The sequence below is a fragment of the Poromitra crassiceps genome, assembly GCF_964638095.1.
Source record: "Poromitra crassiceps genome assembly, chromosome: 3".
Lineage (NCBI taxonomy): Eukaryota > Metazoa > Chordata > Actinopteri > Beryciformes > Melamphaidae > Poromitra > Poromitra crassiceps.
The window spans coordinates 67,144,145-67,163,781 of record NC_139625.1 but is presented as its reverse complement, the minus strand read 5'-3'; the positions used below and the strand labels follow the sequence as shown (position 1 = coordinate 67,163,781).

The window sequence follows — 19,637 nt, the reverse complement described above, 5'->3', positions numbered from 1 at the left end:
TCCACTCTAATTGATTTCCGAGGGGGATTCTATTTTCCCTAACCGATCACTAGATCACCAACACCTATGCCTGAATCTAATCCAGTGGGAAGAATGCAAAGAATTTCTCCCCTTTGAATAAATGGCGTCAAAGCAGTGTTGGGATTTCAAAGTAATTGGTAATCGATTTACAACAGCCTCAATAGCAGAGTCTATCGCGTCTATAGCGGTCCACATTGTTGTTAGGTTTGGCGCACTTGACAACGGCCTTAGTCCCGCCCATTGTGCCATTTATTGGCGCTGATTGGCTAATCGTTAGTCACCCTCAGCGCTCATTGGACCAAATGTTTTTTTCAACATGAGAAAACCGCTGTTGCATGTCACGATGTCAGACCGGTCTCAGTGCCAGATTCGAAGGTCTGGAGCCAGGAAACTCCTTTTAAGCAACCAGGTGTTGTCCGAGTTGACGTCATTGAAGTGTTTGTTGACCTAATTTGAGGTGTAATTATGCAATGTGTTTATATTGTTTATATTTCGCTCTGATTATGGCAATATGCTGAATTCAACAGCTATTTTACTAATTAAATTAGCTAGCTGTGTATGTTTTTTGTAACTCAGAGTTAAAAACAGCGTGAACGCAACTAATCCGAGTTGAAATGTCTGAGTTCCGAGTTGTCTTGAATGCGGTATTAGTAAAGCTTTGAAGAAACGTCCACATGCCACTTTCCTCATCCCCAGGGCATCCAGATGACAGCGACCACTCCCTCCATGCGGGCAGTGCGCTTCGAGACAGGCCTGATCGAACTGGAGCTGTCCAACCGCATCCAGTGCAAGACACAACCCGGCGGCAGCAGCAGCTACCTCAAGCTGTTCGGCAAGTGCCAGGTGGACCTCAACCTGGCCCTCGGACAGATAGTCAAGCACCAGGTACACACCCCAACCTCCTCCTGAGCAAAGGTGCCTGCTAGGGCTGTCCCAAACAACAGCTTTGTCAGTGTTATGTAAGGTGTTAGCTGCAACAAGCAACTATAAAGGACTTTGTCGCGGCTACTTAACGTTACATTAGCAAGCAGAAGACAGACAGAATTTGCAAAACAGCTTATCGCTTGAGTCATAAAAGTCATTAGGATACTGCTCTGCACTTTTTTGACGACGGTGAAGGGGGAGCAGCTGGACACTTCAATGTTGTTGTGGTTTTGTGAAGTAGCATGGAAGCTACGGCTTGTAAACACGCTGGAGCGACCCCCCGTAATGTTTCCTCTCCGCAAAACGTTCCATTCAGTGAACGCGGATTTCTATAGCCCTTGTGTTGTTTTGGTGTCTTCTGTGGCGTTTAATTCAATTAAATTTAATGGCGTTCAAACAGCGTTTAGGTGCTTTACCACCACTTCTGGCTTTGACTTATTTGTCGTGTCGCTTCACGCACTGAACCGTGATGCCCATACTGCGAATTCACAGGACGAATACACGTACCGCGACACCCCTAAGAGCAGCACAGTTGGTTCTCGGTCTAAAATACTCCCACACTTTAGATGATCGCGGTCGAGGTTTTGTAGCTGCAGCTTGATGCCGATGCATCGACGCACGTTATGCAAGTCGATGTATTTAAATAATTGATGACGTCGACTAACCGACGCATCAGGGACAGCCCTAGTGCCTGCTCCTGTTTATACTGTATCAATCATTCAATGCAACAATGCTTTACATAATCCACACATTTCCAGAGGTTAGGACCTCTGGTGTAGGGCTGGGGCCGGTTGCACCAACTGGTCTTATCTATGCCTGGTCGTAACTCCTACGTCGGTCTTAGTTAAGACCATGGACTTACGCCTGTTGCACCAACACGGCTTATGTCTGGTCTTAACTATGCTGGTCGTAGCAATGCACGTCCATGTGAATTGCCAGGGAATGCCCCCTGATTGGATGATGTTGCAAAAAATGTGCCTCGCGACCTGCTTGGAGCACTGCCACTACGCTCTCTCAGCCACTACTGTAAAACACCCTCCCTCCTCCCATCCTCCCTCGCTCCGGGGGAAAAATGGCGGCTATTGAGCAGACAGAGACAGTCTGAATGAAATTGAATGTAACGTTCCCAATTCTATGTATTAACTTCTAAAAAACTAACGGCAACATTTTGGAAGGCGGGTTAGGTTAACTAGTTAGTTATAATCTAACGTCGTGCTTTCAAAGACGGCGAACTGGCGGTGTTACGACGATGACGGTCAAAAAGGTCTCCGCGGAGATCTCTGTTACAGGCAGGCTCTACGCCTCCTCCTGACGAGGCGTAGGAGTTACGCCTGGTCTTAGTGAAAATAAGGCTTAAGTCGTCTTGGTGCAACCGGCGTAGCTGTTAGGTCGTAAAGTTACGACCAACTTAGCTTAAGACCAGTGTAAGACCAGTTGGTGCAACCGGCCCCTGGGCAATATATCAATATTATTTCGATGTTAATTTGTGATATGAGACTAGATATCATCTGATTTTGGATATCGTAATATCATGGTATGGCCTAAGTGCAGTCTTGTCCTGGTTTTAAAGCCTGTATTACAGTAAAGTGATGTAATTTTCTGAACTTACCAGATTGTTCTAGCTGTTCTATTATTTGCCTTTACCCACTTGCTTATTATATCGACATTACCAATGATTATTTATCAAAAATCTCATTGTGTAAATATTTTGTAAAAGCACCAACAGTCATCCCTACAATAACGCCACAATATGGATAGAGGTATTTTGTTAAATATATTGTGATATTAGATTTTGTCCATATCACCCAGCCTTATCCTGTTTTAATAAAAGTGCTTGTGACATCTCACATGTTTGAACATTTAATCCACTTCATAGAAAAGACAGAGATATAATATATTGTGTATCACCATTCAGCCTAAAAATACAGAGTTATGATTTTTGGTCCATTTTGCCTAGCCCTAGTCTGGTGGTAATCATGACAGATGCCGATCTGTCCCACCTCCCTCCTCCACTATACAGGTGTACGAAGAGGCGGGCTCAGACTTCCACCAGGTGGCGTACTTCAGAACCCGGATCGGCCTTCGGAACGCCCTGCAGGAGGAGATCAGCGGCTCCTCAGACAAGGAGGCTGTCCTCATCACGCTCAACAGGCCCATCGTTTTCGCCCAGCCAGTGGCGTTTGACAGAGGTCCAGTTTGCTTTTTGACAGAAAGAATGTCTGCATTAAATCAAAAACTGTTAAAAATGTTGCCACTTACTTCACTGTACAGCTTTGCATACCTCTAGTTCGCCAGTGCACACATTCAGGACCAAAGTAACCTCTAAATGTTGAACCCAAAAAGCAATTAAAAAGATGTCCTTTCAAGACAATAACATTCACACTGCACTTACACATCATCCTAGGATTTGGCAATTCCTGCCCCACCCGCACCCGTCATATTTCCCAATTTGCCAACCCAGACCGTTCGCGGGACCCGGCGGGTTCTGGGTAGCACGCGCATCACGAGTGGCCACCAATACTGAAAGATGCATTCATGGTCCCCTAAGGTCCTTTGGAGAAATGCATCCAGGCTGGATGATCCAGCAAAATGAATATGATAATTTCTGTTGAATGGTTTGCTATCTTACCATTGCTGCCCACTCCATTTGTTAAATTAGAGGAAAAATCAACACAAAATTAACATGAAATGTTCGGTATCACTTTATTTGGATAGGCCTCCTACAGAGAATCTACAGAGTATTTGTAAGATTTCAACTGCTTATTGGTTGACATTTAACTGTTTCACTTGTGTCTGCAGATGTTCAACAGATTATCTTTACAGTATATGTGACACTTCATAAATATACCTATTCTCAGAATAATTTAGTATTTCCAGGTGATGAGAAGCAGTTGTGTGGAATGGGAACCATACAGAATCTGTTAAACATCTACAGACAAAAGCGAAACAGAATTGTTGAATGTCAACTACCGTAATAAGATGTTGCAATGTTACAAATACTCTGTAGGTGGACTATCCAAATAAGGTGTGACCAAACTTTTTCTGATATTATTCTGGCATTCCCTCCCTGCAGCCGTGCTTTTCTGGCTCAATTACAAAGCAGCGTACGACAACTGGAACGAGCAGCGGCTGGCTCTGAACAAGGACATCCACATGGCCACCAAGGAGGTGGTGGACAAGCTGCCAGGCATCCAGCAGACCTCAGCCCAGGCCTTCAGCACCCTGTTCCTGCAGCTGACCGTCAACGACCTGGGCATCTGCCTGCCCATCACCAACAGCCAGTCCCAGGTAACTCGCCAGGCTCGCTTCTTACCATCCATGCTTGTTTACATTGTAGATGCGCATATGGCATTTTACTTTCTGTGCTTAGGCCAGGGTTCCTATGCAGGTCTGGAAAGTATTAAACATGAATTTGATTATTTCCATGTCTTGAAAGGTTTAGGAATTTGAAAAAAAAAGAGTTTGTAAAAGTAAGGAAAATGTTGTGGTTCAGGTCTGATACAAACATAATTTTAGCTTTTATTTTAATATTATTTTATTTTATTTATTTATATAGGGCACAGATACACAACATATAACATTTGTCAACGTCTGATGATATGTATCCCACTATTTGTAGCCTAGGCTAATTTTCAGTGCCCGTCTCTAGATGTCATTAAAAGCACCTGTTAAAAGCAAAGTACAGTAAAAGGCAGTAAAATATATAGTAAACATAAACAAAGATATCATAAAATCATAAAAATCGGTCATGGAGCAACACAAACAATCATATCACAAAGGATATAAAGATTGTATATGTCATAAACCACAAACCCACAAACTCAGTCAATAATGGGAACATTGGTAGTTATTCTTCAGCAACTCCTTTAGATTGGTTTTAAAATGCTCCCAGCTACGATCCTGTTTAATGCATGTGGGCAGTGTGTTCCACATTTTGACCCCCATAACAGTGAGGGCTGATTGTCCTAGGGAGGTTTTCTGCAACGGCACTTTGCAGTTCCCTGCGACAGCGCCTCTGGTGGCTGTGCCCGAGGCCCCCCAGGGGTTCTACCATATCGCAGAGAACACGCAGTTATGTTGTTGTGGAGCCACTTTGACTCCACAGTTTTTCTTGATGCACAGAATAATGTTCAGATAGAGAGGTGCTCTTATTACTCAGCCGCTGTCAGCATGCATTCTATCAAATACCCACTAAAAATCACATCCAGTCCAGAACATAGGGTCTGGGGAAAATATGGAATTTTTAATTGGAAAGCATGTAGGAACCCTGCCAATAATCTTACATACAGTACTGCATTCTGATATTTGTGGCTGTGAAGAACAATCTTCATCTATACAGTGATATGACCTAGTTAGCAGGGGCAAGATGTGTATCTGCATAAATCATATTGAACACCAGACAAAATCTTCAAAATAAATAATCTGGGAAAAGTATGGAATTTTTTTATTGAAAATGTGTAGTATAAATAGACAACAGCGCTGTTCCAAATTTCACAAGATGCAGGTACTGTTAAGCACAGAGCTAAAATGTCTTGTTTGCAGCTTTATCACCTTTGATTTGCATTTTATTACCATGAGTCGATGTGTAGCAGTGTTTGTGTGCTTCACAAGATCCACGATTTAAAGATGTGTTGTAATGAGCATATTATGTGTGCAATTCACATATTTCTTTAAAATCACATAGAATATTTCTTTAAAATCAAGTTGTTTTTAATTTATTTTATTTTTTGTTTTTTTACCGTCTGTGTTGAAATCGCAATGCTTTCATCAGGAGGCACCTGTAGCTAAAGTAAAGTTAAACAGTAAATGAGAATGCAGGCTTGTTTTGTCAAATCATGAAATCATGCCATCCTTGTCAGAAAGTGATCATATCATCTCCATTGGCGCTTGGGAACTGGACTGTACCAGTGATCATGATATTCATTACTTTCATACTTAAAGGTCCCAATTCGTGCAGCTGTAACCTCTTAAAAACGTGTGTCTCTGGTCCATAAAACATGATTCTGGATTAATTTGTCGAAAATATAGCAACCCCGTTTGTTCTGACGGAGTTGTCACTTCCTCATCTCGTTGCATCCCAAGAATGGTCTGTTTCTAGAATATATTCAGAACTAACAGTTCCCATTGGCCGCTGAGGGAGAGCCCGCCCCAGGCTCCCAATCAGATTAGCGTCTGTGGACCAGCACGCTAGTTGTGTCCACAACTAACGTTATCGCTAACTTAACGGTTGCTACGCTAAAGAGGACATCTCAAAATGCCTAGACTTACCGAATGCACCTCCGCAGTTGCTGGATCACGTACAGTTGGCGTCGCTCCAGCTAGAAGTGTTAATTTTGTGGCTATAGACAAAATGGTGCAGGTAGCTTGTGTGAGAGAGACCCGCGCAGTATGCTTGAGGACCATCGTGACGTCCCAATACCCCGTCTGGGGAAACAGAGTGTAAGGGGCGTGGCTTGAAGGAGACTGCAGGGGGAAGCTGTATAGGGACAAATCCAACTGTGGCAGTTCTGAGGTTGTGACCACTCATTACAGGGAGGGCTGACAGCAGTATATATGCATTTACAAGTAAAAACAGCTTTTGCACGGAATGGGACCTTTCATTTTTTCATACTTTTTTTTTTTGTCATATTGTTCTTTATGTTCATAAAAACAACAATGCCAGTGTTATCCTCATCAGTTTTCATGTGATGTCCATAGTGAGGTTTATACCAGTTGTAATGTTATACTTATGTCCATAGAGACAAGATCTACCAGCTGTTATGTGGTACTTATTTCCATAGAGAGGACAAGTACCAGTTACGGAGGGCATCCGCCCTGAAGCTGGGGCCAGCACATCAGTAGGCCGGCATAAAAATGCACAAAAAGTAACCGACAATTTATTCCATCTCTTGTGATCGTTTGTGTTGTGAAACAATTACTTGCTATAATCAATCCTCTTCCTTCAAAGCTGTCATAAATACACAGAATCATGTTAAAAAAGGCAGGTCACACCACTTTGTAACAGTCACATTTGGCTTCACGGGAACTGGCATAACAACTAAGCTTGACGTGATGTATGAGGTCTTTGGGTTCTTTGGTTTTTTTAACTACTTGTGATAAAAAAAAAGGGGTTATGCCAGTTGGTGGCCAAGGTATTCAGATTGCACATCTATTGTTATAAGGGAGTTCAGCGATTATTATCAGCCTAATCTTTCAGAGACTTCCATGAGATAGATTAAATCATAACCGTAAATTGTCACACAGTGGTGTACATGGCAGGCTCTATCCAAGTCTTTCCCAGGGGCAAAACTTTTCCTACCCTATAATCGAGCACAATCTAGCACACTGAAAAGCTTGGTAACATTTCACTCATAGGTTTAGTTACGAGAGCTTATGAATAATCATTGATTTGCATTCATACAAAAATATAACGATTTTAATCCTAATTTGCAGTCTATTCAGTGTCAAATGTATTCATTTCCAAAGTGGATATACAGTACAGTATATGGCAGGCTGAATGAAGTGTTACCAGCTCACCCCAAGTCTGCCTTTTCCCCAACACATGGAAGTGGGTTATTTTTCCCTGTACTGCCCCCTACCATGAGGCCCGGCTAAAGTGCCTCCCCTCCCGTGACCTCCCCGCCCCTCCCCTCCTCTCCACCAGGCCAATCATAGCATCGACTTCGACACGGGCTCCGCCCTGGTCCTGACCATCGAGAGCACGCTGATCACCGCCTGCTCGTCAGAGTCACTGGTCAGCAAAGGCCACTTCAAGAACTTCTGCATCCGCTTCGCCGAGGGCTTCGAGACCTCCTGGGATGACTGGAAACCCGAAATCCGCGGGGACATGGTCATGAACGCTTGTGAGTGACAGGACATGACACTATGACAGAATAGTGACACGACATGACACTATGACAGAATAGTGACAGGACATGACACTAGGACATGACACTATGACAAAGCAGGACATGACATTATGACAGAATAGACAGGACATGACACTATGACAGAATAGACAGGACATTACACTATGACAGAATAGACAGGACATGACACTAGGACATGACACTATGACAAAGCAGGACATGACACTATGACAGAATAGACAGGACATGACACTATGACAGAATAGACAGGACATGACACTATGACAGAATAGACAGGACATTACACTATGACAGAATAGACAGGACAGAATAGACAGGACATGACACTGACAGAATAGTGACAGGACATGACACTGACAGAATAGTGACAGGACATGACACTATGACAGAATAGGAAAGGAAGGAATGAGGGAATTCCTATGTGGGTGATAATAATAATGTAATCGTAAGGCATAAAAAATAGCAAAAAGTACTGTCGGGACTAGGGATGCACAATGATATCACATATCGGATTCGGCACGTCATCGGTGTCGGCCGATAAAGGATTTAAAATTAAATATCAGCATTGGCCCAAAACTAACATTTCTGCCAATATGACAGGCCGATATCATCCAAGCTGAATCTTAGTTTTGTTTGAAAGAAAATGTTACATAAATAAAAAATATGGCATGTTTTACAAACAAGATGGAGTAGTTTTCTTACTTTTCCCAGTGAAAAGCTTTGTATTTATGTCTGCATCTGCCATTGGGCCATTCTGATAACAGTAGGTATAAATATAGCCACAAGCTTCAATGGCAGGGGTTCAAGCCTTGCGCAAATTGAACACCTAATAGTCCTTGAGGCAAATTTGTGGAGCACGTTGAGGTGAACATGTGGAAAAAAGTTGCTTGAAAATTGGAGAAACAGCCTGGGAGTTACAAACGGGTGTGAAGTTACGGCATATTTTGTGTTAGGCCACGCAAATTTCTGGCGTTTATGGTGCCCCCTTTTGGTCGAATTTGACACACATGGTCTGTGATGATCCCCGAACATCCCCAGCAAGTTTCGTGAAGATTCTTTAATCGGTCATAAAGTTATGACAATTTAGCTGAGAGGCCACGCCCTCTCACAACTTTAACAATTAATATCTCCGAAAACAAAAGTAGATTTCAAAAATCAGGATTGTAGAGCTTGCTCCATAGATGCTTCCTGGCAATTTTGGTGGAAATCGGTCAAATGGTCTAAACAGGGGTGTCAAACTCAATTCCATCCTGGGCCACATCAGCATTATAGTTGCCCTCAAAGGGCCGGTTGTAAATGTAACATGATATAAATGTTTCAAGCCTATCATATCATATTTATCATATTTCATAATTGCCTCTGATTGTTTTTTAGTAGCCTACAATACTTAACTCATTGAGTGCCAATGACGACAGTTGTCGTCAATTCGAATACTAACGTAGAGTGCCAAAGACGACGATTGTCGTCAATTGCGTTTTTTGACGGTGGGACGTGGATCAATGCCCGATACATCTCCTGTACAAATATTGTAGCTATTGGAGGTCTATAACCTATTTTACCGACCCAGTAGGTGGCGACAGTGCTCTCCAGATTACAGAAAGGTCCGGAAAACAGGAGGAAAAAGCCGTGATCAAAGAGAAACCGATGCATGCTGCAGCCAGAGCCATATAGATTGCTCTGTCTGCAGCTGACGACGTCGCAGTCAATCCGCGCACACAACTGAGCTCCTCTGCCTCTGTCTGTGTCTGCATAGTTTCTTCACACGATTAGCCGCCAGAAAGGCAGCACCCGACGCCGAAGGGCCAAACCTTTCCCTGCAGTCCGGGTTGGCATTTCCTTGTTGCGCTGGGAGCCGCCCGGCGCACACAAACGGAGCGCTCCGAAAATAGACTGGGTGCGTGAGGCTGTGTAGTGTGGGGAGGAGTTTGCAGCTGAGGGGGGGAGAGGGGGGTGGGGCACACAGGCAGCACACAACTACACCACGTCACTACATCATAAAATATTATCTTCAGACTCAGTGAATGTGCTTGAAATGCTGCATTTCACAAAAGGCGGAATAACTCAGCTTCTAATTTGAAAAGTGTCTTTTTGCTCAAAACAGCCTATCTTCTCCAGCTCATAACTAAAGAACGGAAAATGGGATCAATAAACTTTTCTTTGCAGATGATAGAAGAGAGTCTCATCGTTTTTTGTACGTGTTCGGTGTTTACATAGTAATATCACACAATATTCTGTGGGCCTCGAGAAATCACTGAAAACGCTCTGAAACTCTGGCACTGGGAGCGTCCGTTCTCCAAAAGTGGCTGGCACTCAATGAGTTAATACTTAATAACTAGCTCTGAAAGCAGAATTATAGGGAAAACAATGGCAAAGACAACTAGTAGCCTACAACTATTATTCAATTTACCAATAGGTATGTTTTGTGAAGAATTATATTCTTTGCTAGCTCTCGCGGGCCACATAAAATGTGGTGCCGGGCCGGATTTGGCCCCCGGGCCTTGAGTTTGACACATGTGGTCTAGGAGGAGATGTCAAAAATGTGTTTTCCAAACTTTTCAAAATATCTCAAAATTTTTCGAGACGGACCTTGAGGGTCCTTATGGCAAATTTGTAGAGCAGATTCACCTGAACACCTGGAAAAAGAAGGTTTGAAAATTGGACAAACGGCATGGAAGTTATGGCCTTTAACGTAAAACCTTTAATTATAGCGCCACCTTCAGGCCGATTCGAAAAATATTCCTTGAGCAGAAACCAGCCACCAATATCTGTCATTGTGCCAAATCCCAGTCTCTGCCATTTACCAACTCACGGGAATTTGCATCGAGGCAGATGAACAACGATAATAATAAACCAGCACAAAAACAATAGGGTTTCAACCCCTTCGGGGCTTGAACCCCTAATAATAATGTGAGAGTTGATGTTCTCTGAAATTATGTGGAGAAGAAATGCACACATATACTGTATCGGCAATCGGCCAAAAGGTTGGAAAATATCGCCGTATCGGATATCGTCAAAACAATCAAATATTGTGCATCCTTAGTAGGGAGGGACCCATTACTGTTTGACTGATGACATAACTTCAGAGGATAGAAATGGAAAATTCCTATGTGACTTATAATTCTCAAATATGACCTGTCTCTGTGCTTGTGTGTGGTCTGTATGTAGGTGTGGTCCCTGATGGCACATATGAAGTATGTTCCAGGACTACAGGGCAACCGTCTGCAGGCAAGTTCTTATGACTAAGCTCTAGTTAGTTCATCAAATATGGATCGAGCCCCAAAGCTCCATTCTGACAAAAGCAATGGGGATGAGACAACCGTGTTTAATTTTAATTGTGCGTCCGGGTAGTGCATCAGTATTCCCTGCCTACCAACACGAGGGTCGCAGGTTCGAGGCCCCTTGTTACCTCCGGCTTGGTCGGGCCTCCATACAGGCACAGTTGGCCATGTATGGTGGGAAGCCGGATTAATGTGTCCTGGTCGCTGCACTAGTGCCTCCTCTGGTCGCCTGGCGCCTGTTCGGGATGAGGGGAACTGGGGGGAATAGTGTGATCCTCCCACGCGCTACGTCCTGCCAGTGAAATTCCTCACTCTCGGGTGAAAAGAAGCGGCTGGTGACTGCACATAATCGAGGGAAGCATGTGGTAGCCTACAGCTCTCCCCAGATCGGCAGAAGTGGGGGAGTAATAACCGGGACATGCTAACAGGGAATTGGCCAAGTACAACTGGGGAGAAAACGAGTTGAAAATCAGAATAAAACTTGATTAAAAAAGTGCATTAATTGACCCTGCACCCTCTCTCCCACATTGTTCTTTCAGAGAGCAGCAGCGCGGGAACCTGGACCCTGAATGTGCTGTGGAAGATGTGCGGCATCGACGTGCACATGGACCCCAACATCGGCAAGCGGCTCAACGCCCTGGGCAACACGCTGACCTCGCTGACGGGCGAGGAGGACGTGGACGACATCGCCGACCTGAACTCCGTCAACATGGCCGACCTCTCAGACGAGGACGAAGCAGACAACATGTCGCCCACCATCCACATGGTCAGTCAACAACATGTGTGTGGGCAGTGGGGACATGTGCATACCAGCTTGCAGTTTGGTTTAAGACCAGCGCTGAAATGCATAGGATACACTGCTCCTGTTTCACTACTACTGCTGGCACTAGAATAAGAACATTTCCAAAATAACTTGTCTTTATTAAATATTAGTTTAAGGAAGTCTTTGCTGATTTTCACCCCGCTTTGTATCATTACAATGTCGGTAATTTATACAGATGAGAAGCCTCTACCTTCTCTTCATGTTTTCCTGCGCCGAGAGCTCTGCAGTTTGTTCGAGGCACATTTTTTCTATATGCGCACATCTACGGAGAATCGCATTGAGAGCCTTAGCGAGCCTTAATGATCCATACCAGCTGACAGGGGCGCAGTTTCTGCAGGCAGATGAACGGCACATTCTCGGTGCAGAAAACACATAGAGAAGGTAAACACTGTCCATCTGCTTATTACCGAAATTATAATGATACAAAGTGGGTTGAAAATCGCATAATGTTGTGCTTTGTGTTTCCAATTAGGTAGTTCTTGGAATCCATTTCATTAGTGCTATAAAAAGCAGTTCACTAGTGTTGCAGAACCTGCCAATGATGGTCGTTGTGACATTTCATGTTACAACAATGCATTTGGAGAAATCCTGCATGGCTTACATTTAAAGGGACAGTCCACCCCAAAATTCAAAATACATATTTTTCCTCTTACCTGTAGTGCTATTTATCCATCTAGGTAATTTTGGTGTGAGTTGGTGAGATTTGAAGATATCTGTTGTAGAGATATCTGCCTTATCTCGAATACAATGGAGCTGGATGGCACTCGTCCTGTGGTGCTCAAAGCACCCAAAAAAATAAATTTGAAAATCTCTACAGCAATGTCTCTTTCCAGAAATCATGACCCGGGTACCCAAGATAATCCACAGACCTTGTTGTGAGCTATTTCATATAGGAACTATGTTCTTTCGACCAAACTACACCCGCTAGCAGCTAGCTGCTGCTAACAGCTAGTGGGTCTAGTTTGGTCGAAATAAAGTGTTTCCTATATACTTGCACCAAAACGATCTAGATGGATAAATAGCATTACAGGTAAAAGGTGAAATATGTATTTTTTAATTTTGGGGTGAAATGTCCCTTTAAAACAATGCTTCAGACACCATTCCTTGAGTCATTCATGCTGCACGTGTCCATGCCTCTGTCCCTGCCGTTGTTTGCAGAGTCCAGAGGGTGCGTTCAGCCCCCGCCTGACCTTGCGGAAGCGTCTGGTAAACCACATCCTGGGTCTCAGCCCCAGGCCTCAGAGTGTCTGTGTCCCAGCCGACTACTTAAACTGTGCCTCACCTCGCCCCGGAGCGGGTGGCCTCCGGGCCCAAAGACCCCTCTCCTGGGGCTGTGTATGTAGTCACCTGCAGTGTTAACTCTAGGGCTGCAACTAACGATTGTTTTCATTGTCGATTAATCTGTCAATTAATTGATTAGTTGTTTGGTCTATAAAATGTCAGAAAATTGTGAGAAATGCTGTATCAGTGTTTCCCAAAGCCCAAGAGTCCTCAAATGTCTTCTTTTGTCCTGACCAACCAAGTTAATCAGTTTGCTGTAATAGAGGAGTAAAGAAGCAGGAAAATATTCACATTTAAGAAGCTGGAATCAGAGAATCTTTACAAAAAGGAAAAGAAAACTCAAACCGATTAATCGATTATCGAAATATTTGCTGATTAATTTAATAGTTGACAACTAACCGATTAATCAATTAATCGTTGCAGCTCTAGTTAATTCTATGTTTATTTTCTCTCTGGGCCCACAAAATCACTTCCAAGGTGCCGTTACATCTCAATCATCTTCAGTTGACTGGCGTGGATTCCAAAATGCTTAGCAATGCCGTTGTATGCCAAAGCTCATTTGGCATCATGTTAGAGAACGGTGGCGCTTCGCATTTGCTTTCACTGCCCTCCTTGTTAAGCTTCAGCGGTGGGTGAAAAAAAGTAATTTGTGTCACAGAATTCCCTGTGGCAAGAAGGCTTACTTTTTTCTTCTTGCATTCATTAATAATTTCCCTGATTTAGGAACTTTGAGGGGAGAAGCGGTGGAGGTGGTGGTGGTGTCTTCCATTTTGTGACATTTTCTGTTGTATCATCCCTGATGTGTGGACTGCACTCCACATTAACTTCTCTTGGTTGAATCATAATAATCAAAATAATTACCGGATTTAACAAGACAAATTTACTAAGAACACATTTACAGCAACTGCCTGGGAGAGTCTTTGCAGAAGAAATTGATAATTGGGTTTGATAAGCAGGTTTGTCACTTTCTGTGGTCAGTCCGACCGGCTGAATGAGTTGTGGGTGTGTAACATGTCTGTGACCAAACAGGAGCCCGTTGACCCCAGGAGGCAGATGGCGATGGGGAACCAGGTGATTGACGCCCGTGGGAGGAAGTTCACCAAGAGGCTGATGGATATCCGAGAGCTGAACGAACAGGCCAAGGTCATCGAGGACCTCAAGTAAGAGATGCTACTTACACTTGTAGAGGGTTTACTCTGAAGTAAGAGATGCTACTTACACTTGTAGAGGGTTTACTCTGAAGGATCCAACGATGGACATTGGGGATGTAACGATATGAAATTCCACAGCACGGTACGGTACAGTATCTACCAAAATATCAAGCTATATGGTAATTCATGCTATCAAATCCCCCCCCCCCCTAATTCAATTAAATTCGTTTATTTGTTCGATAGGGGACAGGTGTACATTAATGAACATTTAAAAAAAAATGTAAATGCACGACAATTGCAGTCACAGGACTGATTTCCATTGTTAGTCCCCCTGCCAGATGATACAGGCTTAGAGTCCTGGTAGGGGTAAAAAGTAACATAGTGCAACAAAAATATATTTAAAATGTAAACACAATACAAAGTGCAAGTATGCAGAGAAATTGTCCTGATAGGGGGAAAAGTAACTTAGTGCAACGAAACATATTTAAAATGTAAACACAATGCAAAGTGCAAAGTGCGAACCTGAGATTAGAGCTCTACATAGCTAAGTACAAAGTGCAAAGTACAAAATATACAGGAATATACAGTCTGATACTAAAACCTGAGTTTGGGATCAACATCCAGCTGAAAAGTAAGATATACAAAGAAGACTTACTCGGGCTACAAGATTTTACATGATTTGGAGAATAATCGCATTATGATGGGTGTTCTACATTACTTCTGACTTACTCGGGCTGGATTGAGAGAAAAAAATAAAAAATACAGAGATACAACACACATATCCATACAGTATAAACATACTGTTCTATTCCCTAGTGATGAGTACATAGTTGAGTGGACTTCAGCCATCTCTTCACTTGACCCTTAAACATGCCTAGTGTTGGGCATTCCCTTATGGCCGACGGAATTGTGTTCCAGAGTTTGCCACCCTTGACAGACAGAACTGTCTGGCCAAAGGTGGTGCGCCTGTATGGGATAACACAATCGCCTCTAATTGAGGCTCTGGTGGTTCTGGTTGTGGATCCAGATACAGGTCTCTGATTGATGTACTCATTTAGCGGGGGAGGGGCAAGGCCATTTAGTACCTTGAAAACGGTGCATGCATATAGAGAGCTCCAGGGATGACGTATTTTTGTAGGCTGAATGCGGAAGTCCCGAACTTCCTGGTTCTTCACTGTTTCTGTCTATGGGATTTTTGAATGGGTTTTTGGCGCGATGCTTCAAATAATGTCTGTGGGCAACGCAAGTTTAATCAAACGCGAACCAAGGTTCAGCGGGATAATCTTCACACATGATGACCACTTTCATGAGTTTTGAAGCGTAACTGCGAGCCCTAGAGGTAAAAAGTTCGTGCTAAGCTAATCCAGAACTACACACAGTGTCGCATAGGCGTCCACGCATTGATTGCGAGAGAAAGAATTTCCGCGTTCACTCCGGTTCACTCGTGATGACGTATAATATCCGCGTCAACATTGTAGTCTCATTTAGCCGTTTGCTAGCTAGCCACCCTTTTAACGGCACATAAAAGCTTCAAAACTCATAAAAGTGGTCTTCATGTGTGAAGATGATGTTACTAAACACTGGTTCGCGTTTGATTAAGCCAGCGTTGCCCAGAGAGATTATTAGAAGCATCGCGCCAAAAACCCATTCAAAACTCCCATAGGCGAAAACTGTGAAGAACCAGGGCTGTTAGCATCGATGATTTCCGGACTCGTTCCCGGAGCTCTCTATTTAAAGGAAATTAAGTTATTGAAACTTAGTAAGTTAATTAACTCATTGAGTGCCAGCCACTTTTGGAGAACGGACGCTCCCAGTGCCAGAGTTTCAGAGCTTTTTTCAGTGATTTCTCGAGGCCCACAGAATATTGTGTGATATTACTATGTAAACACCGAACACGCAAAAAGAACGATGAGACTCTCTTCTATCATCAGCAAAAACAGGTTTATTGATATAATTTTCCGTTCTTTAGTTATCAGCCGGAGAAGATAGCTTGATTTAACCAAAAACAGCCGTTTTTTTCTAGAAGCTGAGATAATGAGCCTTTTGTGAAATTAAACATTTCAAGCACATCACTGACTCTGAAGCTAATTTTCTGATGTAGTCACACCTCAAAAATAATTTCCTTCAATAAAACAGTGAAGGCCAGGGAATTTTGTTTGGCAGAATAATATTTTTAGCTGCAACCAGCAGCGCTGGCCCCTGCGTGCGCTGCTGGTTGCAGCTTCTTGCTGGTCTTGATTTGCTGCTGGTCAGCTCAGCTCAGTTTGCCTTAGTCCTATGATGGGCCGTGGGCATTCCTTTCGATGGCAGCCTTTCTTGCAGATTTCAAATCTCCTCTCCAGTCTCTGATGTTGTCTATCCATTCTGTCTTCCTTCTCCCCTGCCGTCCTTTCGCGCACACCTCTCCCTCTATTGTTGCCAACACTAGGCTATCGCCTCGTCTTTTCCAGTGGTCATACTTTCTCAGCTTCCTGTTCTTTACTTCCTCCAGCATTCCTTGCTCTACAGTTATTCCCACTTTCGCCCTCACCCAGTCATTGGTCCGTCTCTCCTTCCAACTGACTCTCAGTACTCGTCTCCACAGCCACAGCTCGAAGACCTCAATCATTCTTTCCTCTGCCTTCCTTAAGGTCCAGCTTTCACATCCATACAGCGCGACGCTGCACGTCAGCGCTTTTGCTAGCTTCACTTTCAGTTTCAGGCTTAGATCTTGTGATTTCCACACTTCCGTCAGGTTTGCTGCAATGCTCCTGGCCTGTCCTATTCTTATCTTGATGTCTGCAGCGCTGTCTCCTTCAGGGGTGATATAAGATCCCAGGAACTTAAACTTTTTCACATTTTCAAGTTCATCACCCTGGATTTTCACATTTCCTTTCCCATGCACATTCATGGTAGAAGTCTTCAGGCTGTTGATGTGAAGACCCATTTCCAAGCTCGCTTGCCTGAGATGGTTTGCCATGGTCATGATTTCCTCTTTATTATTTGCGATCAGGGTTGTGTCATCGGCATAACGAATGTTCCAGACAGCTCGACCTCCGAGCTGTCTGTTCCAGACAGCTCGACCTCTGCTGCTGGTGGGCATCGGATATTCTGGCTTGCGTTTGGCAATCCTCTCCTGCTGTCTGGGTCTGTCTGGGTGTTGTGTGCTGCTCTGCGTGCCCCCCCCCCCCCCCCCCCCCGCCTCAACTGCAAACCCCTCCTCCAGTCCGTGGGAGTGTCTCTGGGGCTTTCTACTGCGTTTGCTCTGCACTGAAAAGTCCGCTACATCCAGCTTTTTTACAGCGTTCTGCGTGTGTTTGTTACCCGCTCCCATGCTTCCAGTTGAGAATAATAACAACTCCACGGCTGATCATGCGGATGTGCTGTCGCAACGGACACGGAGCGGCTCAATTGTGGGAGCAGATTGGCTGCTGCAGGCACAGCTACAGTAACGTTATGCTTAATGCATATCGATGCATACGGATGCGATGCGATTTCCGTTTCTCCAACGACTTCTTCTTTGTTTTTTCCTTGCCTTTCTGTTATCTGGAGAGCACTGTCGCCACCTAAGGGTTCTGTAAAATAGGTTAGACACATTCAATAGCTCCCATATTGTAAGAGGCGATGTAAGAGGCTTAGATCGACATCCCCCCGTCAAAAAACGCAATTGACGACTTTAGTCGTCTTTGGCACTCTACGCCACTATTTGAATTGACGACTAAAGTCGTCATTGGCACTCAATGAGTTAAAGATAGTATGGCCCAGTGGGGGGAAAAACAAGTATTTAACTTTGAAGAAAAATATTGCTTTATTGAACTGAAACTATGAGAACGTTTAGAAAAGTGTCCTCCATTATGAACTTATTTGTAGTGGTGTGTGGTGCTGTTCACATTGCACAACATATCGTGGACACGGTGTTACAGGGAAAGCTTACGGGATGGTAACCATGGTTGCTTGATATCGCAGTATACTTTAAAACGATATTGTTGCATCCCTAAGGACATTTATTGTCCATATGATTGTCCTGTTGCAGTGTTTGGATTCAAAATGCACACCATGTTTTCTTGACCTCAGGAAACTGGGGGCCAGTGAGGGCACCATCAACCAGGAGATCCAGCGCTATCAGCAGCTGGAGTCTGTGGCCGTGAACGACATCAGGAGAGATGTCAGGAAGAAACTACGCCGCTCCAGCATGAGGGTGAATGCATATCCTGTGAGCTTGAGTCTTGGTCAAATGTGGACTTGTAAGAGACCTGTTTTGGACTTTGTGTTTGTGTGTGTTCCTTACCAGGCAGCCTCTCTGAAGGACAAGTGGGGCCTGGGCTACAAGCCGAGCTACAACCGCTCCAAAAGCATCTCAGCAGCAGCGGGCCGGCCCCCTGTGAAGAGGATGGACCGACAGAGGTAATACAGGAGGCCGTGCTGAAACTAGTCTACAGGCTTTTTTCCATGGTATCATAGCATCACTGAAATGTCACTCAAAGTAAAGTAAAGATGCTACATGTAGCATTTATAACAACAAATACCTTTATATAATGATGAAAAGAAATGAGAGCGGGCTGGATTGAGACAAGTGGCGGCCTCTACCTCACGCCAGTGGTATTGTTACTGCTAGTGTTTCTCAAGCTTAAAGGCTAACTAAACCCTAAAATGCATTGTTTCTGCTTTAAACCAATGTACAGTATCTGGCAGTACAGTATGTGGCTGTACAGTATCTGGCTGTACAGTATAATCTACAGCAGTGATACTCAACTGGCGGCCCGCGGGCCACATGCCTTTTTTCTTTTTTTCTTTTTTTAACAGTGCACCTGAACGCAACATGCAAGATACCTGCTGAATAAGTGTCCAAATGTTCATGTAATTCTGGCCAATACTCACACTTCTGTTATAGCATTTCAGTCTGGAATATGGAATATCTTTCAATAATCTATGATTTAGCTGCTAAATTGTCAAATACCGCCGTCTGCTCGCTACCCAGGCACTTATGTATGTACTTAACCGAAGTAACTATCTGGTGTGCACAACATTGTCAGACTAAACTCCGTCTGACACCTACAATCCGCTACAGAAAAATGTATATTGATTGTTTATTAACTGGCCCCCTGGCCTTCTATCATTTCACGAAAGTGGCCCCCGGGCAAAGCAAGTTGAGTATCCCTGGTATAGGCTGTACAGTATATGGCAGTACAGTATATGGCTAAACCAATGTACAGTATATGGCAGCCAGTACACTCTATGGCTAAACCAATGTACAGTATATGGCAGTACAGTATATGGCTGTACAGTATATGGCAGTACAGTATATGGCTAA

At 43.9% G+C, this 19,637-nt stretch overlaps 1 protein-coding gene across 1 annotated transcript in view; it reads left to right on the top strand.

Annotated features, from left to right (window-relative positions):
• kiaa1109 (KIAA1109) overlaps positions 1–19,637 on the top strand; it is a gene marked incomplete at its 5' end in the record, with an annotated part of 191,617 nt that overhangs the window by 131,340 nt on the left and 40,640 nt on the right. The window contains 9 exon segments of the mRNA XM_083634137.1: positions 718–906; positions 2,966–3,134; positions 4,019–4,233; positions 7,589–7,787; positions 10,980–11,039; positions 11,632–11,858; positions 14,226–14,356; positions 18,401–18,524; positions 18,618–18,730. Of these exon segments, the coding sequence (XP_083490263.1) occupies positions 718–906; positions 2,966–3,134; positions 4,019–4,233; positions 7,589–7,787; positions 10,980–11,039; positions 11,632–11,858; positions 14,226–14,356; positions 18,401–18,524; positions 18,618–18,730 (1,427 nt within the window).